Genomic DNA, 25540 nt, shown 5'->3' on the forward strand with positions numbered 1-25540 from the left:
CAAGTCTGCATCTTGTACAGCAATTAACCACTAAGAAGAATATATGCAGTGTATTATTTGTTGAAACTGTACTTCTGATTTGATTTGAAACTATCTCATTGCTGTTTATCAATAAAATTTTGAAAAAAAAATAAAGAACTGAAAAGAATACAATTAGAAAGGTATAACACGAGTAAAAGGAAAGCAGGATCTCGAGGAGTAACTAATGAAGAGAGGGAAAAGAGAAGCGCTAGGAAACATGACAGTGGCAAGCCATACAGTTACATGTAGGAAATGGGCCAGGCTATGATCCTGAGAGTCTCAAGAACATTTTTGAATCTAACAGTTAATTGGAAAGATTCTCACCCTGACTTACTATACTGATACCTGTGAAATAAGCAACTGCACTGACGATGGTATTCTGTAATAGTAGTTTCATGCTTGGAGTGCCTGTCATTCTAGTCTTCTGAATACGGGCTGCCTTTCATGACATGCCAGTTGCTCCTGTGTTGTCTCTCACGTAGATGATTTTTCAAGAACGGGGTCGTGAATGAAAGCAAGAGACAGGAAAATTAATATTGTGGGACTGTCCTGCTTTAATGCTGTGTATGGTTAGATTTTTGGACTTGTGTGTAATTCTTTATGCTTATTTTTGAAAATATATTGTAATTTTTAGAGACTGGTGAGATGGTTCAGTAGTCTAAAGCACCTACTTAGAACAAGCTTAGCAACACACATGGACCACAGTTCAATCACCCAGTACATACCAGCCAACCCCGCCTCCAGACGGGCTGAGCTGGCCACATACACACACACAAATAAATAAATTAAATAAATAAATAATAAAAAAATGGTCTAAAATATTTTTTTAAATATATTCTAATTTTTAAATGCTTTTTCATCATATTATTCAGGGACTTAAAGTTCAACATGTCAGTACTTGATGAAAAATACCTGTTCCATGTTATGCCTAAGATGTTTGATATTCCGACAGATAGTGAGGTTAAGCTTAACAGCCTAGGTTGGATGGTAATTACAAGAATGGTAATAACAAGAAACTTGTCTTCTGGATGGTTAACCGAAGTTTGCAGACCAAAATTAGAGGAAACGAGGGCTGCAGGAAAGGCAACATTTTGGCCCTAGACTTCCAAGGTCAATTAAGACTAAGGACATATGTGAACTTCATGTCATATCACTTGGTAGTGTCCCAAATTTTCTGCTTGAGGAGATTATGGGGCCAAAGAGGAAAGTGATCAATGATTTAGAATGTGCCTAAGGAGAGTCACATGGAGAGAAACCATTCTCTCAGACTTTCACAATGTTGGTTCTTCCTATTCAGGAGTATGGAATATCTATTTTCTGAAATCCTCTACGATCTCTTTTTTAAGAGTACTATAAGGGGCCTGGGAGATAGCTCAGTAGAATAAGCGTTTACCTGGCAAGTTCAAGGGCCTGAGTTCAATCCCTGGTTCCACAAAAAAAAATAAATAAATAAAAAAGAGTACTGTAATTTTCCTTGAAAAGATCTTTGACTTCTTTAGTTAGATTATTTCCAAAGTATTTCATTTTCCTTGGTGCCATTGTAAAAGGTATTTTTCTATAATTTCCCTCTCAGTGTGTTTGTTATCTGTGTAGAGAAATGTTATTGACTTTTGGGTATTGACTTTGTATCCTGCTATGCTACTGATTTTCTGTATTAATTCTAATAGTGTCTTGGCAAAGTTTTTTTGAGTCTTCCTAGTAAAGCATCTTGTCATCTATAAATAATGATAATTTAACTTCTTCTTTAAGTATTCTTATTCCTTTTATTTCTTTCTCTTGCGTAATGGCTGTAGCTAAGGTTTCCAGAACTATTTTTAATAGGAGTGGTGATGGAGGATATCCTTGTCTTGTACCAGATCTAAAAGTAAAAGATTTCAGTTTTTCCCCAGTTAGGATTATGTTAGCTGTTGGGTTTTCATAAGTGGCTTTTACCATATTGAAGTAGAGGCCATCTATTCCAATTTTCTGTAGGACTTTGAACATGAATGAGTGTGGTCTTTGTCAAAAACATTTTCTGCATCTATCTAGATGATCACGTCATTTTTAGTTTGTGCTCTATAGATATAGTGTATTACATTTATATATTTTCAAATATTGAACCATCCTTGCATCCCTGGGATGAATCCTACCTGGTCATGGTGTCTGATCTTCTTGATGATTTGCTATATTCTATTTGCTAGGATTTTATTGAGGGTTTTTGCTTCTTTGTTCATGAGGGAGATTGGCCTGTAGTTCTCTTTCTTAGTTGTATCTTTCCCTGGTTTTGGTATCAGTGTAATACTTGCATCCAGGAATGATTTTGGGATGAATGCTCCTTTTAAATTTCATTGAGAAGTTTAAGGAGTATAGGGACTACATCTTCTGTAAATTTCTTGCAAAATTCAGCTGTGAATTCATCCGGATTTTGACTTTTCTGTGTCGGTAGGTTTTTAATTGCATCTCGTATTTCATTGGCTGTTATTTGGCTATTGAGAGTGGTTATATCTTGTTGATTCAGCTTTGATAATGTGTTCTGTTCCAGGCATCTGTCCATTTCTTCTGTGTCTTCTATTCTTTGAGAGTAAAGATTCTCAAAGTGGCTATTGATAATCTTCTGAATTTCCACTGGGTCTGTGGTAATTACCCCCTTTTCATTCCTATTGCTTGTATTTGAATGTTTTCTTTCCTCTTTTTGATGAGGTTAGCTAGGGGCTTATCAGTTTTATTTAATCTTTCAAAGAACCAGCTTTTTGTTTCGTTTATTCTTTGAACTATTTTCTTTGTTTCAATTGCATTAATTTCTGCTCTAATCTTTATGATTTCTTCCCTTCTTTGGGCTCTAGGTTTGTTTTGCTCTTCCTTTTGTGGTTGTTGAAGGTGCAGCATTAGTGTGTTTATTTGTTTCCATTCTGTTTTGTTTTTTTTTTTTCAGAAAAGAATTCCTAATGTGTGAGTTCACAGCTATGAATTTCCCTCTGAGAACTGCTTTCATTGTATCCCATAAATTCTGATAAGTTGTGCTTGAATTTTCATTGAATTGTAGAATTTCTTGTTTAGTTTTATCTGTGACCCATTGGTTGCTGAGTAGGGTGTCGTTTAATTTCCGTGTAGTTAGGGTTTTTTTCTGGTTTCTTTTGTCATTTATTTCCACTTTCATTGCACTGTGGTCAGATAATATGCACGGGATAATTTCTGTTTTCTTGCATATACTCACGCATGACCTATTTACCAGTATGTGGTCTATTTTAGAAAATGACCCATGTGCAGCTGACAAAAATGTGTATTCAGCTGTGCTTGGGTGGAACTCTATATGTCCACCAAGTCTATTTGTTTCAAGCTCTGGTTCAGTTCTGTTATTTCTTTGCTAAGTTTTTGTCTGGTTGACCTATCTTTTGGGGATAAGGGGGTGTTAAGGTCTCCTGTTAAGATTGTGGTATTGGATATTAGATTTTTCATGTTGATTTGCTTTATGATTTGCTTTATATAGTTGGGTGCTCCCGTGTTTGGTGCATACATATTTATGAATGTTACCTCTTCCTCTTGAATTTTTCCCCTAACCAGTATGTAGTGGCCTTTTTTATTTCGCTTGATGTTGGTTGGTTTGAAGTTGAGACTGTCTGAGAATAGTATTGCTACCTCTGCTTTTTTCTGAGGTGCTGGGGCATGTAGTATTGTGTTCCATCCTTTGACTTTCAGTCTATGAATGTCTTTATGAGTTAAATGTGTTTCTTGTATACAGCATATTATAAGTTTTTGTTTCCTAATCCACTGTGCCAGTCTATGTCTCTTAATTGGTGAATTGAGTATTTATATTGATGGTTAGAATTGAGATGTATTGAGTTTTGATTGACATGTTATTTACCTGTTGTCATTTACTCCTTTTTCTCCTGTGTTTATTTATTTTTCCTATTCAGTTGGTTCCATCTGATCTCATTGGTGGAGTTCTGGTCATTTTGGTCCCTCTCTAGAACATCTTTCAGTAGCCTGTGTAGGGTTGGCTTTGTCATCATGAAATTCTTTAATTTGTTATGGTAGTATTTCACTTCTCCATCAAACTTGAAAGAGAGTTTTGCAGGGAATAGCAATTTGTGCTGAAATTTGTTTTCATAGAGGACTTGAAGTACTCTGCTCCATGCTCTTCTTGCCTTCATGGTTTGTGAAGAGAAGTGGGCCATAATTCTGATGGGTTTTCCTTTTAATGTAATCTGCTTCCTTTTTCTAGGAACTTGCAGTATATTATTATTTTGGTGAATTTCTGGGGTCTTGACTATTATATGTCTCATTGTGTTTTATTCGGGTTGAGGTTACTTGGAGTTCTGTATGCTCCAGTTATTTGAATGGCAGATTCTTTCCTCTTATTTGTTGGGAAGTTTTCTGCTATTACTTGTGCCCATATTTTTTAATGTCATTTGTATTGACTCCTTCTTTCTCGTTGATGCCTATCAGCCTCTCCTTGTTCATCTTTGCATCGTCTTGCTGTGCCTGGGCTTGGATCGGCAGCTCCCGCTGGCACAGGGTAACCAGAAGCTCTCCCACACACTCACAGGGCCTGGTCTAGGACTTGATCTAGGGGTCCCCAGAACAAGGCAGAAATTCTCACTGGGTGGGCCGGTGGTGGGGGTCCCAAGGGAGTGGAAGAGGGTCTCACCTAAGCAGCACCTGGGCTGGAACCAGCACGTCCTGGTGGTGCAGGGTAGCAGGAATAAAAAATGCATCCTTTTAGAGATGACAAAGGTTGAATGCAGGAACACATGATCTACTTGGATGTTTCTATATAAAATTGTTTATTATTTTATGGAAAAATTTAATCAATTTTACAGTATAACTTAAATCGGTGAAAGTAGCTATTGTACTATAGTTACAAATGTTAGTTCTCATTTAATATGTGATTTGTTGAGTATTATAATTCTTAATATTGCATTTAAGCCTTTGGTATTTTTAAATATTACAAGCTACAGGTTTATTTTTAATTGTGATATCAAATCATAGGCAATTTAGAATTGAAAATAAATTGTGTATCTGTTTAGAGGTTAGTGTCTAGATGACGTGAAGAATTTCTCTAATATATCAAAAACAAAAATCTTGATTAACAAATGGGCAAAGATATTGAAGATATTTCTTCCCAAGGCAATATACAAATGGCCAGTGAGCTCATGAAAAGATACTCAATGCTATTAGGAAATAGGAAAATGCAGGTTATAAGCACAGTGAGATACTACTGCATATAAATTAGAATGGCTGACTTGTTTTATTTTACTTGTTTTAAAGGAAAATAAGTGTGGGTAAGGATGTAGGCAAATTGAAATCACTATGCATTTCAGTTGAAGATGGTATGCAGCCACTGAAAACCAATTTGGAGGTCTTTCAAAAAGTTAAGCACAGAATAATCTATAATCCAGAAATTTCTTTCATAGACATGTATCCACAGAATTGAAAGTGGGGCCTCAAACAGACTTTTGTATGCTAATGTTCAGAAAAGCATTGTTCACAACAGCTATAAGGTTTGAAATCCAACTGTTTACCAAAGGATGATTAGAATTTTTTAAATGTATCTATAAATAATCTTTGACTTAGAATTCTCTGTTTTTACAATCATGCAAAATCCATATGCATTAGTAGAGACTTTATTTTGAATTCAGTTTCATTTGTTTTCCTGGCCTGACTCCATGCAGCATGTTGCATTGTGTTTGCTGCCAGGAGATCAATATAAAAAATTGTTGTTATACAGTGAGTGTATTTTGTAGTTCAACTGCAGTGTTTTGTAGGGTAGGTGAATTAATGCACTTTTAACTTAAAGTGGCTTTGTCAGGATGTGAATCCACTGTAAGTTGATAGATTTATGGATGGGTGCATGGATGGATAGAGATATTATGCTACAATATGGATTAATGTTGAGGACATTATGCTAAATGATGTAAGCCAAAAACAAAAGTAAGATGTTGTGGGATTCCACTTACATGAGGTGTATAAAACAGGCAGAATCTTAGAGAGACAAGGGCTGGAGGAATAGGGTATTGTTTAATGATTATAATGTTTCTGTTTTGATAATCCTAAAATGGTTAGTAGTGATAGTTGTAAAACACTGAATACACTGAATGCCACTAACTTGTTTAGTTAAAAAGAGCTAAGATGATAATTTTATTTTTATATGTATTACAAGAAAAATATTAGAGCAAAATAACCACCAAACAACAAGATACACAATTTTTTAATATCTTCCCCATAGACTTTTTTCATTTGTTACTGAAACATTTGTGTAGATAGCTCAGATTAATGTGGGTATTCATTAGATTTCGATTAAATTATAAATAGTGGGGCATTCTTAACATTTTTATTGAAAAAAATTTTAATAGACTTCTCTTGTTTTGCAGTTACTTCGAGAGCTTAAGCATCCAAATGTTATCTCTCTTCAAAAGGTGTTTCTGTCTCATGCTGATCGTAAAGTATGGCTTCTGTTTGACTATGCTGAACATGACCTCTGGGTAAGGTGAATTGCTAATTGACATGAGCTGTTGGTTTCAGTCAGGGGTTTTAAAAAGTGACTCAAACAATTAGGAGATTTATATTTTTAAAATAAAGTTAACTCATAAGTGGTTGGTGCATTACTGAGGCAAAAGTATTTTGCTGTGCATAAAAGAGTGATCATACAGATTTTGAAATATTTGCTTGTGTATAATGTCTTACTATATGTGTATGCAAACAATCCAAAATCTGAAAGGAGATGATACCCAAGTCTAATATGAAATTAACTTGTTTCATATGCCCCATATATAGATAGCCTAAAGGTTATTTTTAATATCCATCCAGAAGATTTAAGATTTCAGTTTTAATATTTAAATCTTTGATCTATTTTGACTATAGTTTTGTGCATAGTGATAGACATGGGTCTATTTTTGCCTTTGGCATGTGGAATGCCAGTTTTTACAGCACCTTTTATTAAAGAGGCTATCTTTCTTCCAGTGATATGTTTGGCTCCTTTGTCAAAGTTAAGGTGGCTGAGTGTGTTTGTAGTTGTGTCTGCATCTTCTACTCTGTTCCATTGATCCTCAGGTCTATTTTTTTTTTCCAGTACCATGATTTTATGTATTTATACAGGATAATTTGGATAATTGTACTGCTGATTTCTGCTGGTCTCTTGAAAGGAGCAGTTAATGCTTAATATTTTTCTTTTTATAATTTTTTAATTTTGCTTTTTAATTTCATATAATTTTTTGTGTTTTTTAAAACCAGTTTGCACATTTATATCTGTTAACCTAAACATGTAATTTGAAAATAACATTAAACAATACAACAACCACTGTTGAATTCCTATTACTTTGTTTAGTGAAATTCTGTCATTTGTAATGCCTTTTTTTTTTTTTTTTTTTTACTATCTTGTATTCTTTTAAAAAAAAAAAGCCATTTTATCCTTGAATAGTTTCACGATATAGAATTTTCCAGTTGGGACATATCTTCATTCAAAACATTTTAGATTTTGAAGCGTTTTATATTTCAGATTTTTTGTTTAGGAGTTCCCAACAAATACTACTTCTCTTTTAGAAGGGGGAGGTTGTTGAGACATGGTCTCACTGTGTTATTCAAGCTGTCTTTGAACTCATTATGTAGCTCAGTCTGTCCTTGAACTCAAGGTAAATTCTCTTGCCTCAGCCTTCTGAATCCTGGGATTACATGCATGTGCCACAATACCCAACTTTGGTATTAATTTTTGATTGTGTCATTTTCTTTTTATGTTTGTAACAGATACTAATGAGAACAGTAGAATCTAAATAATGTAGGCAACTAAATAGTTGTAGCTTTTTTTATTAAAAGTAAAACAGAAAAATACATAAAATTTTTCTTTTATTCAACAGTATGGAAGAATTTAAGATTAAAAGTGGTGTATCTGTTATATTTGCAAGACTAAACTGAAATGTAATGATTATACCTGTTTTTTGTCATGTCACAAGGCAAGTGCTCCTGAAGTCACAGCTTCCCTTATCTATAAAATGTATTATATTTTTTTTGTTGTTGTTTATAGGATTTTTCTGGGAAGCAGGTTTTTTGTTTTTTGCAAAGCTCGATAAACTAAATGTAGTACAGTATGCAAATGTAAAAAACCATTATAAATTATTTGATATCTTCGATGGTTATTTGATATTCTAATGTATGTTTTTTATCAGCAGTAATTCATTATCGCGTTTACTTGAGTTGATCTATATACACTTGCATAGGAAAAATTCTTTGCAGATGAGCGCTCTGCCACAAAATGAGATTAGTATAAAAATAGATTCCAGTGTTGGTTTATTTTTTTTGTTTGTGTGTTTAACCTATGATAAGAATATTTTTAGATACTTAGACCCAGTTAAATATTTGAAGGTTTTTCAAATTAAATGACTGTAGTTTATTGTTTTAGCTAAAATGATGAAAAGAAAGAGCTGTATTGATAAAAATATTATTAAAAATCGCTTTTATTGACACAAAGTCTCATCATGTTGCTCCATGCTGGCCTTACCTTGCCATCCTCCTGCCTCATCCTCCCAGAGTGCTGGGGTTACAGGTTATACCACCACCATGCCTGCCTATCTTAAAATAGCTGACATACGAAAACTTGCCTCCACATTTTCAGCTTACTAAACAGATTGATTTTAAATTGGATTTGAAAAAGTCTTAAGTAACTGTAAAATTTTCTAGTTTGTTAAATATAACAGTTTTGTCTTTTAAAAAATGTCATTTTGGAAGTAAGACGTCTTATAAATAAAATGAAAGTCTAAGAGGATAGCAGAAAGTAATTTTGAAACATACTGTAAATCTTCTTTTCCAGTCAACTTTATGTACAGAAAATGTTATGCAAGATTACAGTTTTAAAATCAAATAAACAAAGCCCCAAATATTACCTTGAATTAAATATTAATACTTGTTCCTGTGAGTTGTATTTTTTCTAATATGTAAAGTTTTAAAATATTTCATTGTTTTACATATTAATCTCTTTTCCTAAATTAGTCTAAATCATTCTTTCATTGGGATAAATGTAAGAAAAAACACATATGCTGATATACTAGTCTTCATAATATCATAAGTGTTTGCAGAAATCTTCAAAACAATTTTTAGTTTCGTTCCACTCTAGTTTGTATATGCATATACAGAAACCTTAATTAAAGCTAGAACATTAGTAAAACTGTTTTACAAATAAATTCACCTCTGAAAACAGAATGGTTTTAAATGTTTACTAATTTCTAGGATTTGTTTCATTTAAACTTTAATAGACTTTAGAAATTGAATTTTATATGCTTTTAGATTTTTAAGTAATTACTTTTTACAAACTGTCATCTTTCATGTTTAAATTTGATTTGATGCAAACTATTTTTGAAGTCATCTCAAGAATTGCTTCAGAAGTATATTGATAACTTTTTCATGTTTTCCTTTACTTATTGATATTATTAATCTTAGCTCATATTATTATTTTTTATATTTATTTATTTATTTTTTATTTTTGCGGAACCAGGTATTGAACTCAGGACCTTCCACTTGCCAGGGAAGCACTTATTCTCCTGAGCCATCTCCCTAGCCCCCTTAGCTCATATTATTACATACAATATTTTCATTAGTTAAGATTGTTAGATTAATGACTATGACAGATTTTCATGTACTTATTTCTCCTCTCCTCCTTACCCTTTGCCTTTGTTCTCTTGGTCTACTTCCCTTTTGCAAGCCATCCATCTCCTTGTCCCTTTCTAGCTGTAATTTATCATTCCCTTCCTTTGTACTTTGCTTCATTCAAATGAGAGACACCATACGGTTTTTAAGCTTGTGTGTTTGGTTTGTTTCATTCAAGATTGTATTTTCTAGGAGCATCAGTTTTTCTACAAAAGTATCACAATTGTCATTCTTCATAGCAGACAAATTTCCTTTATCGAATTGTATTTTGATAGGTATGCAGGCTGTTTCCAGGGTGTATCTATTGAGAATTGTGCTGTGATAAATGTTGCTTTGCTTGTATCACTGTAGTATGATGACTTAAGCTCTTTGGGGAAGATACATAGGATGGGAAACACTAGATCATACGGAATTTCTAATTGCAGTTCTTTGAGAAATTGCCATACTGATTTTGATAATGGTTGTACTGGTTTATATTCCTACCAATAAAGAGAGAGAGTTTTTTCACCACAGCCTTGTCAGCATTTGTTATTTTTTGTTTTATTAATGACTGCCATTCCTTCTGGAATAAAATGGAATTGTAGCATTCATTTAATTTGCATTTCTCCAATGGCCAGAGATACTGCACATTCTGTCCTATACCTGTTGACCATTTGCTTTTCTTCCTCTGTGAAGTGTCTGTTCATTTCTCTTGCCCATTTGTTGACTAGGTCTTTTAATTTTAGGTGGTTTTTTTGTTTTTTTTTTTTAATTTTAGGGAAGGTTCTACAGGGTTTTCAGGGTCTCACTACTAGCTCAGAATTGTAGTAATTCTCTTGTTTACAGCCTTCCAAGTGCTAGGATTACAGGCGTGCGCCACCACGCCCAGTCTCATTTGCCATCTTGGTGCACTGCAGGGGCGGGGCCGGCACAGCAAGCCTGGGGATTGAACCCTGGACCCCTGTGCCTGCTTGCAGGTACTTTAATCAGCTGAGCTATTTGCCCAGCTCTTTTTTTTTAGTTCTTTGTATATTCAAATATTAGTCTGTCTGAGGAGTAGCTGAAAATTTTTTTCCCATCTGTCAACTGTCTCTTCACTCTACTGATTGATTCTTTTACTAAATAGAAGCATTTTAATGTAATGTAATCCCACTTGTTGATTCTTGCTGTTACTTCTTATGGAATTGAGATTCTGTTTAGAAAAGTTTTTCTGGGGCCGGGGAGATGGCTCAGTAGAATTAGCGCTTCCCTGCCAAGCGCAAGGGTCTGAGTTCAATCCCCGGTTCCGCAAAAAAAAAAGAAAAAGAAAAAGAAAAATTTTTCTACACCTGTATCTGTGTTTTACCTATTTTACATTCCAACAGGTTTAATGTTTTTACTTTGATCCATTTTGATTTTAACTTAGTAAATGATGAGATTTAAGGGTCCACTCGTAGTCTTCTGCAGATAACCAGTGTTTCTAGCACCACTTGTCAAATAGGCTATCTTTTCTCCAACATATGCTTCTGCCCACTTTGTTAAAGATCAAATAGCTGAATGTGTCAGGGGAAGTGTCTGTTCCAGTGACCCACATATCTGTTTTTCTTCCAGTACCTTCTCATTTTTATCACCACTGCTTTTTAGTATAGCTTGAAGTCAGGTATTGCTGTGCCTCCTATTTTGCTCTAGTTGCCCTAAATTGCTTTTGCTATTCTGGGTCTCTTCTTGCTGCATATGAATTTTGGGAATATTTTGTATAGATCTGTAAAGTATGCTGTTCTTGTTTTGATTGAGACTGCAATGAATCTGTACAATAGTTTTGCGAGTATGACCTTTTTTATAATATTGGCTCTGCCTGTCCAGGAACAGGTCACATCTCTTCACATCCTGATGTCCTCTTCAGTTTCTGTTTTCAGAGTGCTATAGTTTTTTTGTAGAGGTCTTTCACTTTTTTGGTTAGGTAAATTCCTAAGTATTTCATTTTCTTGATGCTACTATGAATTGTGTTGTTTTCATAATATCCTTCTCATCGAGTTCATTATTGGTGCACACAAATGTCACTGTTTTTCATGTGTCAAATTTCTATCCTGCTTTATGTTTGAATTTTGTTAATACTCATTTTTTAAACATTTTTTAAAAATCATTTATTTGGTACAGTCTTGCTATGCAGATCAGACTCATAGTGATCCTCCTGTGTCAGCCTCACCACCACTGGTATTACAGGCATGCACCACCCTACCCAGTTTCGGTGGCCAGCTAGGCTCCCTCAGGGTTCCAGGGCCAGTAGGGCATGTGGTACCTGGGATCAAAGCCAGGTCATTGTGCTTGCCAGGCAGGTGTTTATAGACTGCTGAACCATCTCCAGCCTGGAATTTTATTAATACTCTTAAGAGTCTTTTTAGTACAGTACTTTGAGTCTTTTATGCAGAGTGTCATATCATCTGAAAATAATGATAATTAGAGTTCTTCCTGTCCTGTATGCATCCCTTTTTCCTAATTACTCTGGCTAATGTTTTGTGTAGCATGTTGAATAGAAAAGATGATAGTGGACATACTGTCTTATTCTTGATTTTAGGGGAAATACTTTTAGTTTTTTCCCATATAATACTGTGTTTGCTATTGGTTTGTTGTATAGTTTTGTTTCTTTTTTAAATCCTATTCAGATACAGTTCTTTTTATTTTTTAATCCTATTCAGATATGGTTTCTATTCACTGAAGAAAACACTTATTTTTGTCAGTGTTTTGAAAGAATGTTGGATTTAAGACAAAATTTCTTAAAGCTATTTTATAGACAAGATTTATAATAAGCTATTTTTTAGCACAGAATATAGTAAGAATTGTATTCAGTGTGATTTCTAGCCAGCCTGCTATAGAGTATTTAATTTTACATGAAATATTAATTGTATTTTAGCAAATTATAGTCAATAGGTCACACACTATCTGTACAGGTCATCATTTTATCATCTAATGACAGTAAAACTAAAGATGTATTTTTTTATATTAATTTTCATAAAAAACAAATGACAATTTACAAAACTCACACCTTCATCAGTCTTATGTTCCTGTTTAAATAGAAATGTTGAGGTGATTTGGCTGAGGTAAAGCAGCAGAAGATAACAACGGCTACAGTAAGAGTTTTTTAAAGGAAGCCACTTAGGTAATGCTGAGATTTGATGATGTAGATGCCATATATTTGTCCCATATCCTGGAATATAAAGAAAACAAAGGTACCAAATTCTCCCACCCTTGTTTTTTGTAGTTTTAAAATACTGCTTTAATAAAAAGTCACTTATAATACTCTAATGGAAGAATAGCATGAAGACATGTGTATGGAGTCCATTAATTATTTTACCTCATATATATTTGCCCTTTCATTCTTCCTCTGGAAGGATTTTAAATTTTCTTGAGTGTTCTATATGAACTTGTTGTTATTAATCTTAACAGACTTGTCATGTCGTATTTCTTTTAAAGAGAATACAGAATAGTGAAGAAAAAAATTAGAAATGATACACGATTTCATTAAACAAAATAATAGGAATTCAACAATTATTGTTGTATTACATATTATCTTCAAAAAAAGAAATTGAAATAGCATAATGCTGCTATTAAAATATAATTTAATCATAATGTATATTTTCAATTGAAACTTAAGCTTAATCATTAGTTATTCCATATCCATGTAGTATTCTATATAAGAAATTAGAAAATGAAAATAAACTACAATGTTAAATATCTCAATCCTTTATTATGTTTATTTCAAGAACATGCTTAATATTCATTTATAAATGTTGATCAAGAGCCTGTTTTCTGTGGTATGTAGTGCCAGGTATATGTACAATGAAGTGCAGGGCATAGCTGAGATGAAGCTTTTTCTGAAGTTTGAGAGTGCTTAATAAAGAAGCCTTTCAAGGGAGTTTCAAACATTAAAAAAATAAAATTTTATCTATAGATTTATTCATAAAGCTATACTTCGTTTTACAGAATGTCCTGTAATGTTACACAGAAAAGGCTTTAATGGGTAATACCAAGCACGTCTTTTCCTCATCTAAATCTTTCATGTTTCTAAATATTTTTTACTGAAATGTTTTTCCACATGCTTTCTTCATAGCCTGAAGAAATAGGCACAGCTGTGCTATCTTAGCCAGCCAGAAGTATCTCTTAAACTTTTTTTCTTGAACTTTTCATTTTATCCTTACAAAATAAAAAAAGATTTTGCTTTTGAAAATTTCTGCTACATAAACATGAATCAAATAGATTCTAAAAGTAATTAATTTAAAATTATACTTTAAAAATAAAAGCACATTATTTTCTCCTTCCTTATTTTCATCATTTATTTCCTGAGACACTGTTATATACTGATATATAGTTAGGAAGTCGAATTTTAACCTCAGTTATTAGGGAATTTTAAAGTTACTTGTTATCAAACAGAATGTAAGATTACATATGTAACATATTTGGGGATCTCTGAGTGATTGTTTTTTTTCCTGTTAGGAAAATAGTCAGATTATCGATTATTTTTTTCTTTCTTTCAGCATATAATCAAGTTTCACAGAGCTTCTAAAGCAAACAAGAAGCCAGTTCAATTACCTCGGGGAATGGTGAAGTCATTATTATATCAGATCCTAGATGGAATTCACTACCTGCATGCTAACTGGGTGTTGCACAGGGATTTGGTAAGTTTATCTCTTACTCAAACTAGAAAGATGCATTTATGCCTAGATATTTTTGTAGTTATCTATAAATTAGTAGGCCTGGAAATCTTAAACAGGGAATGAGTGCTAGAATAGCAAAACATGCCCTACCCAGGGTTTTCTCATATAATGCTTCTTGCTTCCCAGCTGTGCACTATCAGTATGTATTGTGAGGTTAAAAGAAAGACACATTTATTTTCTTAAGCTTTTTCTTCGCTTTTAATATTGACTTGTTTGACATTGCTTATTAGATGCCAGGTAAACTCACAAATATAAATATGATTGTGAGTAACTTGAAAATAAAACTTTAGGAGCCTGTTGCACACTACATAATATATTAGAAAAGACAACTGTTACTTAATTCTGCTTACTTTATGAACTCCCCTATTGTAGTAGCAGGCTGTTGGCCAGTAAACTTCTTCGTATTAATTTGAAATTTTGCCATTTTCAGATACATTCAGTTTTTAAGGACTTGAAAACCTAAGGTAGTGGTTTTCTTATTTTTCTTTTATGTGTCCAAATTGTCTATCCTTTTTTCAGCCATCAAGCATGTTATTATGCATTATATCTTCATAGAGTTCAATAATTTAAGCCCAGATGGGCTGCTTTTTATTGAATAAACATACTGTACTTTCATAGTTTTTCTTTGTAAATGAAGTAGCTGTAGTTTATAGTAACACCTTCATTTTATACAATTAGTCACAATGTCAAATGTGAGGATTATTTTTATCTTGACCACCAAGTATACAATTCAGAAATGTCATAGGTTAAGGTACAACTGATTTGGGGCCTTGCATAAGAAGCTCTTTCTAAGCTGCTCTGTTTTTGTGAGTTTGTTTTTTTGGTGGTGTTTTTGGGAGATTTTCTTCGCACCAGAAATTGAACTCAGGACCTTGTGCTTGCCAGGCAGGCTGCTCATTGTAGTGCTCAAGAAGCAGAGACTAAAGGGAGGAGCTGGGGAGGGAGTTACACCCTTCCAGGTCAGGCCCCTGTGACCCACTTCTTCCAGCCAGATTCCACTTCTCCATAGCAAGTTAGTTATGTGATTTATTAGAAGAAGTGGCTCACACATTTATGGATCCTAGGTCCACAGTATACTAGATGGAAGCTAGACAACACCAGGAAACTCGTAGGCTAGCTCAGTCTAAATCCAAAGGCTTAAGAAAGGGGAAGCAATGATATGACTCTTAGTTCAGGTCCAAAGGCCTGCGAACCAGACCAGGCGGAAGAGTATCTGATAGGTCTCATAGGCTCCAAAGGATAGAGATCCTGGAGTTCTAATCTCAGAGTGCAGGAGAAGGGTGTCCCACTGAGGAAGAAAGAAAAATAATTTACCTTGCCTCTGCCTTTTTGTTGTTTAGGACCTCAACCCACTGAATGATGTGCTCCTATTTTAGGAGAAGGTAGATCTTTCTGACTCAGCCCACTGATTCAGATAACATCTCCTACAAAAAATGCTTTCACAGATACATAGAGAAATAGCATTACCATTATCTCTGTATCCCTTAATTTAGTCAAGCTGACACATAAAATTAGCCATCAGAGTTTGTATCGAGTTGTCATGTTGGTCATTAACATGCTTCACTTTTTAAAATTTTTCAGATGTTCATTCCAGTGGCTACTTTAGTGGGTTTATTAGAGTGAGTTAACTTGGAACTAGCAAGCACATAGGTATTTTAGTCCTGCTGTACTAAATGGCATGTAATAGTTAATGCATTGAAGTATAAACTTTCATCATAGTTTTTTTTTTTTTTTCCAATTGAGTTTATATAGAAAGTTTGGAAAGTTTTAGAGTATTGCAATGGTAGCGGGTCTCCAGGGTCTCACTACATAGTGATCCTCCTGTTTTTCAGCCTCCCAAGAACTGGGATTACAGTCATGGGCCACCACATCCAGTCTCAATTACCATCTCAGTACACCCAGGGGCGGGGCCAGCACAGCATGCCAGAGATTGAACCCCAGTCCCTGCATCTAACTAAGCAGGTGCTTTAATCTGCTGAGCTATCTGGCTGGCCTTCTAAATAGTTTTTATGCCATAAAATAATATATAGAAAATAAATCTCTATGGAGATTTCCTTTGAGACTATCCCAGTGAGGATGTACTACCTTGAGTAGTATATGATGTGAAACAGCCCTAAAGGCTAATGTGTATGCTGAAAGGTGCTAGGTTGAGCTACTTCAGAGTTTAATTGGATTTTGAAAACAAATGAACAAACAAACAAAATATCCTCACTGTCCTGCAGCCCTGTGGCTTATTTCAATTATACTGGGTAATCTGAAATTACTTGGTGTAGCTTCAGCTATCATCAGTGAAGGATGTGTTAGTTTCCTAGCAACCATTAAATAAGATTCTAGTCTTGGACTGTAAGCCATTGACTCAAACTCAATTTCATAAGCCCACTTTATCAAGACATCTTTTTATATATTGATAGCAGGATGATGAATCATAGGGACATTTTAGACCTGATTGATTTTATTCAAGCATTTGGAAAAGTGAAAAATTGCCTGATTTATTAGTTTTACTTTACTAATACTAATGCTTGCTTATGGCTGTAAAATACAGAATATTATTTTTGGTTTTGTTTGAAGTATAGTTTCTTACTATCTGTTCAACTGCCAGTAAGTCTGAAAAAAATTGAGTAGCAGAAAGGTTAAGTGAAAATCATTGCTTAGACAACTGTAGTGTGAGTAGACTGCTGAGTTTAGGGTTTTCCTTCTAGGTCAGTGATTGTACACTGCATATTGTAAGCTATAAGCGAATTTGGAATCGTATAATACAATCAACCTTTTATTGTTTGTTTTTTAACTAAAGAAAATACAAAAAATAGAAGGGCATCATGTACAGGGACAATTGTTTCATGAAACTACTTCATTTTTATTGTTGTATGTTTTAGGTATATATCATGACTATATTCATTGTATGGAATTTGTACCTATACAAGATATGAATTAATTCTTTTTTTCCCCCTTTTCCCTCCACTTCCTCAACCCTTCTTCCCCTCCCTATTTACAAAAGCTTTGTTTCCATTTTTTCCTTCTTTTCTCTTTTTTTTTCTTTTCCCATCCTTCCCCCCTACCCCGTTTGTGTTCCCCTTCCCATTTGGACATCTTCCTATTACTCAGTATCTATTAAATGTCTTGGTCCTTATTTATACTTTTAGTTTTTCTCACCAGAGAAACAATATGGTATATTACATATGTTTATATATGAATATTATCATGTAATTAAATTTTTTTTCTCTATAGGCTGAGTTAAAAAAGATTTGAAAGCCAATGCATTAGACTAAATTTTCCCAGAAGGTATTTGATAGTTAGGAAAAGGGGAACAATTTTAGTTAGGCCTCTAGAAATAGCTCCAAATTATAAGTACATTAATGCTTTATGCAAACTTCTTGGCATTAAAATAAAATCATTTTAAATGGCATTGATTCTTTGGGGAACATATTTTTCTAAATAGTGATTACGTAAGGGAGGTAAAATTCAGGGAAGTGTCACTCTTTTCCCTGAATAACTACACAGATTACCTGTGTAGCTTATGTTTAACATGCATTATTGTTACAATCAAAAGATGTTTCATCTGGACTAGAAAACAGGAAAAGTTTTATATAGTTTGGTTAATGATATTCACAAATAATATTCATTGTGGGTTAATGTATTTCACATTGATAAGACTTGGTGTTAATTTTTAAGGAATACATTTTTTACTATTGAAAAGAGGTTCAGTTAAGTTCATCAGGAGAGGAAAAACAGCAGAAAGGACTCCAAGATTGACTATATGCTGACAGAGGCAAAGCAACAAAGGAACGGAGCAGCAGGCAAGAAAAGGAGCCTGCATTCTGAACCCCTATTAGTGCCAACTACTGCATCCCCCTTTGCCACATGCAGCTTCCTCAGAGTGATTGTCAGGGGAATATTCAGCAGGGTTCCTTAAACAGCTTTTTAAGGAAGAAAGATGCTTTATAATTGTCACATTTAATCATTGCTCATTACTTGAGATTTGCTTCATTTATTAGGAAATCCAGAAGATTTATCTAATTGTAAATTTTCCCTTTTGTTTAATTGGGTAGCAAGTAAAACATAGAACTACAGCCATAAACTTTAGGCTTGAAAGGGCCAGCCAAATAGCTCAGCAATTAAAGCACCTGCTTAGGCAGACACAGAGATCAGGGTCAGTTCCCAGAGTGTCGTATCCACTCTGTCCCCAGAGTATGCTGAGATGGCAACTGAGACTGAGCATGGTGGTGCATGCCTTTAATCTCAGCTCTTAGAAGGCTGAAAACAGGAGAGTCACTACAAGTCCAATCTGTGTAGTGAGACCCTGTGCTAAATACAAAAAAATTAAAAAACTTCAGGCTTGAGATAGAAGATAGCTTTGGTAACTGTTGATTAAGGCATACTTAAATTAGATTTGCTTTAAGTTTAGTTAACATTGAATATGAATAGTCATGATATAAAAATTGTGCTCATTCTGTAGTATCTTGAATGACCAACTGGACACCTTTCCTCTTCCTCCTTCTTGTTGTGTTTTGGTTTGGTTTGGTTTTGCTTTATTGGTTTTTTGAGATAGGGTCTCCCTGCATGGTTCAAACTGGCCTTGAACTCACAATGTAGTTTAGGCTGGCCTCACACTCAGCGATCCGCCAGCCTCTGCGTCTTGAATGCTGGGATCTTGAATACTGCCATGCAAAGATTAGTTTTTCTTCTATAAACACATGTATTGTGAAGAATATTTTTAGTTACTTAGTAAATCCTGCTTTGTTTGCTTGCTTTTGAGACAAGGTCTCAGTGTGTAAGCTCAGACTGGCCTTAAACTCATAGCAATCCTCCTGGCCCAGTGAGTGCTGAAATCACAGAAGTGCAACACCACACCTAGTGTAAATGCTTTTTTCTACACTTGCTTAACTTTAATATTAACCACACACAGTGGACTACATTCTATTCTAAGTTAAGAGAAAAATAGCCCAGTTTATTTCAGTGATATTTACTATAAATAGCATACATACTTAAATGTGCAAGTTATAAATTGATAATAAAAATATATTATTTAGTTCACATATTACTTCTAGTTTACATTTCCTGAATGAGTCTTTTTAGACATTTTTTTCTACACAATATTTGAAACATTTTAGTCCAACTTCTCAACAGGTGGGAATTGTTACTCTAAAACCCAAGATTTACATTCTGATATCTGACCTCAATACTGTAGTGACTTTTAGGCCTGGGCATAGATGTTTGTTGGTGAACACTGGCAGTTAGTATACATTTGTAATGATTATACTGGTTGAGCATCACTGATGCCTAACACAGAATACTCTGGAATCCCAGACTTGTACACACAGGTGTGGTGCCACAAGTGGACAACTCCACAGCTGACCTCTGATAGGTCTCAATCAAAATACAAAGGCACTAAAGACATTTTTTCCAGGCTATACGAAGCATGCATGATTGCTTCAGGATGTCTTATATCTATGCAAATATTCCAAAATGTGAAAACATCTATTTCTGGTTTCAGGCATTTCAGAAAAGGCCTATTCAACCTGTAGTACAAATTCTTTAGCACTGACTTAATGATTTGCCTTTTTTTTTTTTTTTTTGGCGGAACTGGGATTGAACTCAGGCCCTTGCTGATATGCCATTTTTTAAACTGTGTTCTAAAATACAAATATCCTATGGAAACAAAAATAAATAAATAAAATCCAAGATTTAAAAAGCAATGAAGTTTCTTTGAGATGCTTTTTAATGATCCTGAAAATGGACTCAAAGTAGATAACTGCATTTTAAGTGAGATATATATTTTCTCCATTTTTAGTACTATGTGACAATACAATTTTCATAACTGCTTTTATCTCTGAACAGTATGTTTCCAAAAGAGGACAAATTTAAGAAAGTTTTATGTAAAAAATTTTGAATCATATTATTGGAGACAAACATGAACTGTCTGAGCCTGCATCTAGTAGGAGCTGTACCTTATTTATTGTGATGTGGTGGTGGGTGTCCCACTTTTTTCTTTTACCCTTTAGACTTTCATTTTAATGAAAAGAAATATAATATTTATATGACTATATACCATGAATGATTTTGCCAAAGAGCATCTCAAAATTCTCTGAATAATACTGTGAAAAATCATATAAAATTAATATTGTAGTCTTGACTTTACAGTGATAGAGACAGACCTGACAGTACTATATTATTTTCTAGGTTTCTGGAGATTTGCAAAAGTAATTTAATCTTTAAAGAAGGAATATACTAGAAAAGGTTTTCTTATCTCAGCTAGAATTTTTGTATAAAACTATTTTAAAGTCATTTGTGCCCATAGCTATATAAATCTCAGTCTTTTCTAATTTGACAGCTTTATCTTTTTACTGGATATAAACAAATGAGAAATGACCTAATAAAAGGTAAAAAGTAAAGTCTTCCCATGGGAACAAGCATAAGCAGCTTAGCTATATGGCAAAGTCATTTTCAACCTCAAAGAGTTTAAGATCCTCTGTAAATTTTTGCAATTGTTAAAGTTTCTGAAGGTAAAAATCAGCCACAGTTACTGAATTAACTATTAAAAATGTTTTATTAAGTCTCCTACCCTCCTGTAGTAAAGTAGATTTTATTTTTTTATATAGTGATCATTTTACCTTTTTTGTTATTTAATATGTATAATTTTTTTATGCCATGATTATTGATAAGTGACCTGAGGATTCCAAACTCTCTATTCTAGAGTAGATATATGGATTTCTAAGATTACTTGCATTTTTGTGTTTCCAGTGTTTTTTAAAAATCACAAATTGGCTTGTAAATAAATCAGTATAATTTAAGATGCCTATATAAACAGTGCAGGGTAGGATAGCTAATTTTCCTTAACCAAGCCAAAAATTCTACTTATATAAATACCTTAAGTCATTTGAAATACTGTTTTCCCCCTAATTGTATAAAATAATAGACCTTGAAGTGAGAAGGCATCTGTGTAATAACCATTCCAGTCTTACCTGGTTAGTAATTCTTAGTAAAACTTGCAACCGGATAACCATGCTGTCTACTTGAACGTTTTCAATGTGCATTATTTTCTGTTTAAGGGGTTGACTTTCCTGTACAGCTGTGTTCTTTAGAAGATAGAGTCAGACTTTGTAATCTGGGCTTACACTGTGACCTTCTTTATTTTTTTCCTCTTTGATTGACATTAAATACTAAAATCCAGTGTTGACTGAATCATCATGCTGAAGAAGACAAAATAGAAAATCTAAAAGCCATGTGGGGAAAAATAAAGAATACTAATGGGAGAAATTAGAAAAAAGTGTTGCAAATAATAAGGAGCAGTAGAGAATGTTAGGGGTTTTTTGGGGGGAGGGGTGTTTTTTAATCGTTATCGGCAGAAGAAGAAATATTAGGTGCTATCACAGTGGGCCTGAGGTTTGTTCGAACCTTGGATCTGCCACTTAATTATATAACCTTGGGAAAGATTAACCTTTGTATTACTTTCCTCATACAAAATGGGGCCAGCTTATATTTTTTCTTTACAATAGAAATTTAAATGAGAAAGCATTAATGCTGTGATGCATAATGTTCACTAAGTACATTTTGTGTCCAATACATCATTTCCCTAGGAATATAAGTATCTCAAGGGCAAAAATATTATCCTTTTTGTTTATGTGGGAAACAGTAAGTTCTGTCCTATCAGATAGTAGTGACTCCATCTTGGACCCTTGCCCATCCTAGGTAAGATCTTCCTAAACACACTAAGTTACAGAAAGTGCCTGCTCAGTTCCAGTCCTGGGAACATAGCTACAAATCAAGCTAGATTATCATTGGCCAAAGATTTTCAATTCTGCACATCCACCTCTGCTCTGCTCTTCCTTCCCCTCAGATTCCACTTGTGCCATCTGAGCCAATCAGGATAGACTTTTAATCTCCACACCAGCTAATGGAAGGTCAGCTGGTCCTCCTGGGATAAAAGGGACAACCCTCCTTTGTCCTTCTTACCTGCTACCTCAAGCTTATGCTTCATTGCAAAAGTAAAAAGTCGTGTTGAACTTTCTTCATTAGTTGTACTGGCTGACAAATTGAGTCTTGGGGGCTCACTTCCAACTTTATGGTGATGTTATCACTGTCTAGAATATCACATAGTACATACCGGATGCATAATAAGTTGATTGAATGAATAAATGTATTATCAGTGCTTCCTTCAAAACGTATCTCTCAAGTACCTAGTTAAGAACTTCCTGTTACTTAGATTTGAATATACCACAGTTGGCAGTTGAACCCAATCATCTGCCAGTGTTTTTTCTTAAGAATAACTAACTTATTTTCAGTAAGAAGAGGCTTTTAGGAGAAAGGACATGAGGAGAAGAATGAATTTAACAGAGAATTTAGAATTCTTCTAGCCCAGTAGCCTACATCAATCCAATAAATCAGATACCGGTTAACATGGGGATTCTAGAATTCTGTTGCTAGGACATGGATTTAAATTTTCTACTGGGCATCAGGACTGCTAGGTGGAATAGGCTCACTTTGTTCATGTTATGGTTTGTGTATAGGTGTCTCATACTGCAGCCTACTGCAGTCTTGGGGCTGCTTTTTTGTGGTTGATTATTGTGGACATGGATGCTGTACCTACCCTGGAGCAAGTAATTTGCATTTCAATATAAGGAGGAAAAAGAAGTTAGCTGCTTGAGCTGCTGCTACACTTCCTTTTGTGCTGTTGCTCTTCACCACCACCATGAAAGGTTGCTCTCTGCTATGTGCTGCTCTGCCTTGGACCCAGCTGAATATGGACTGAAACCTTCAGTAACTGCGAGCTAAATAAACCTTTCCTTCCTTCAATTTGGATGTCGGGTATTTGTCCCAGCAATGAGAGAAGAGTAACTAAGTTCATTTCATTCATTTCTGCTCATTTACCCTACAATATCCACATTCTACACAGTTCAGTTTCTTCAGCGCTTCCTCTTGTCCCACAGCCTCACTTGTGATTTCCAACTCTACTGTCCCATCTAGGGTCCTGGAGTACTACAAAAGTTCCACAGTGATCTTACCCCACTGGTGGTCTTCAGTTTGTTCAGTCTGATAGCTACAATAAAAAATGATGGGCGTGAGTTCAATCCCCGGTTCTGCAAAAAAAAAAAAAAAAAAAATGATCATTCTTAAAAAGAAAAATCTTGTTACTATCTTTTTTTTTTTTAATTTATTTATGTATTTGGTACAGGGCCTCACTACGCAGCTCCAACTCTAGTGATCCTCCTGTCTTAGCCTCCCCAGTACTGGGATTACAGGGTGCATTACCATGCCTACACTCAGTCACAGGCTCAGCATGCCCAGGAATGGGCCCAGGCGTGGCATGTGGCGCTGGGGATCAAACCCCAGTTCCTGTACTTGCCTAAGCAGGCGCTTAGTCCCCTGAGCTGTCTTCCCCCCGCCCCCTTACATCTTGTTACCTATAACTGAAATTCCATGGTAGCTTTTTGCTTGGGAGTCTGAGGTACATTGAAAATCTTTCCTAAACACATATTTTTTTACTACAAAGACTGGAAAACTGAAAGCTGCACTATTTTATATACCACCAAGAAAGAAAGTGTGCTTACAATTTCACTGTATCACCACAGATTTATGACACTCATCTAATTTTTAAAGTTTAAAAAGAAAGAAAATTAGAATCTATAAAATGCATTCTTTTCTTATTGAATAATTATAGCTAGGACATTTCCACTAATTCAGTGATACATAATAGAAGTGGTATTACTGTGGTTACAAATAAATGAAGCTTCAATTACATGTTTGATCTGAAGTTTTGATTACAAATCAGGTTAAAGATCAAGTTGAAGGTGTTCCTTTTTTGTTTCTAAATTAAGAATGGACTTATATTTTTTTCCATGTCTGTTGAGATGATTTATAGTTATTGTCTTTAATCTGATAAGGTAGTAAGTTTATATTTATAAGGTTTTATTTTGTTTCTAAGGTTCAAGTATCCTTTCATCAATAGGACCAACATTGCTTGTGCATGATTTTCTTTTCTTCAGTCACTGTTTTTACTGATATTTTACTTTGTATTTACAACTGACATTGTCAGTGATCTGTTTGCATATTGTCTTGTTTTAACCTCAGAAATTTTTTTAAGGATATCATGTCCGCATCTTGTACATCAATTAACCACTAGGAAGAATGTATGCATTGTTTTAATTATTGAAACTGTCCTACCAATTTGGTTTGAAACTGTCTCATTGCTATTTGTTTCTCAGTAAAATTATAGGAAAAAAAAAATTTTTTTAAATTTTTTTATAGTTTGTGCACTCATAAATTAGTATACTAAAAGAAGATTGGATAATTTTTAAATTTCCTTTAGTGATTATTTGGCTGTTTGGATATTCTGCAAAACCATAGATGAAGTAAACATTTTAAAATGAAATCTAAATTACCATAATTAGCCCTAGAAGAGGTAGACTAAACAGATTAGTAGCTATAAAGGCAAAACAGAGCTTTTTCACAAAGCTACCTCTAAAAAATGTAACAAATGTAAAAGTTTTCATTCATAGCACATAACCCATCATTATAAAAATTTTTGGGGCCAGGGATACAGCTTAGCGACATAAGCGCCTGCCTAGCAAGTGGAAGGTCACAAGTTTGATCCCCAGTACCGCAAAAAAAAAAAAGTAAAAAAATGTTTCTTAATAACTTGTTAGAAGAAAGCATAACACTGGCATAAAACATGATAAAAGTAATGCATATGACCCTGAACATTATCGCAAATAGATATTCATGCATATATACCTTAAAATAAAATAGTAATAAATGAGAATTTAAAAGAATGCCATATTCGCAATACTTGAAATATATTTAAAGATTGGGAAATGATTTTGTGTTTAGAAACCTGTTAACAAAATTTATGATTAATAATGTTGAGAGACTAGGAATTGTAAATGTAACCCAAAACTGTATCTGACAATATTTAGTACTCACTTCTGGCTGCTCCCGTCGACCCCCTAGTAGCACTGGGGCTTCAACCTATGGCCTTCACACTGAGCTATATCTCTTGCCTTTTTAAAATTTGAGGCAGGATCTTGCTAAGTCATTAAATTACACAGTCTGGGCTCATGCTTGCAATCTTTACACTTCAACGTGTCAGAGTGCTGGATTATAAGTATACCCACCACATCTAGCATTTTGTTGCAATTTTTAATAAAAGGAAAGGAAAAAACAGAAAGGAAAAGAAATAAACAAGAATGAAAAGTGCATATCCTCTTGCCTGTCCCATATCCCAGTTCTGCACCTGTTATCAT

At 34.3% G+C, this 25540-nt stretch overlaps 1 protein-coding gene across 6 annotated transcripts in view; it reads left to right on the top strand.

Moving 5' to 3' along the window:
* The window catches only part of Cdk8 (cyclin dependent kinase 8), a 144836-nt gene that overhangs the window by 84623 nt on the left and 34673 nt on the right, over positions 1-25540 (top strand). For 4 of the 6 annotated variants that reach the window (XM_004631041.2, XM_004631042.2, XM_023715099.1 and 1 more), the window contains exons 3-4: positions 6372-6482; positions 14124-14264. In XM_004631041.2, coding sequence (XP_004631098.1) covers positions 6372-6482; positions 14124-14264 — 252 coding nt within the window. Of the gene's footprint in view, positions 1-6371; positions 6483-12688; positions 12819-14123; positions 14265-25540 lie in introns of those variants that run through there. The other 2 variants (XM_023715102.1, XM_023715103.1) reach the window with 2 other exon arrangements.

Source organism: Octodon degus, unplaced genomic scaffold, assembly GCF_000260255.1.
Source record: "Octodon degus isolate 3935 unplaced genomic scaffold, OctDeg1.0 scaffold00038, whole genome shotgun sequence".
In the NCBI taxonomy this organism is placed as follows: Eukaryota; Metazoa; Chordata; class Mammalia; order Rodentia; family Octodontidae; genus Octodon; species Octodon degus.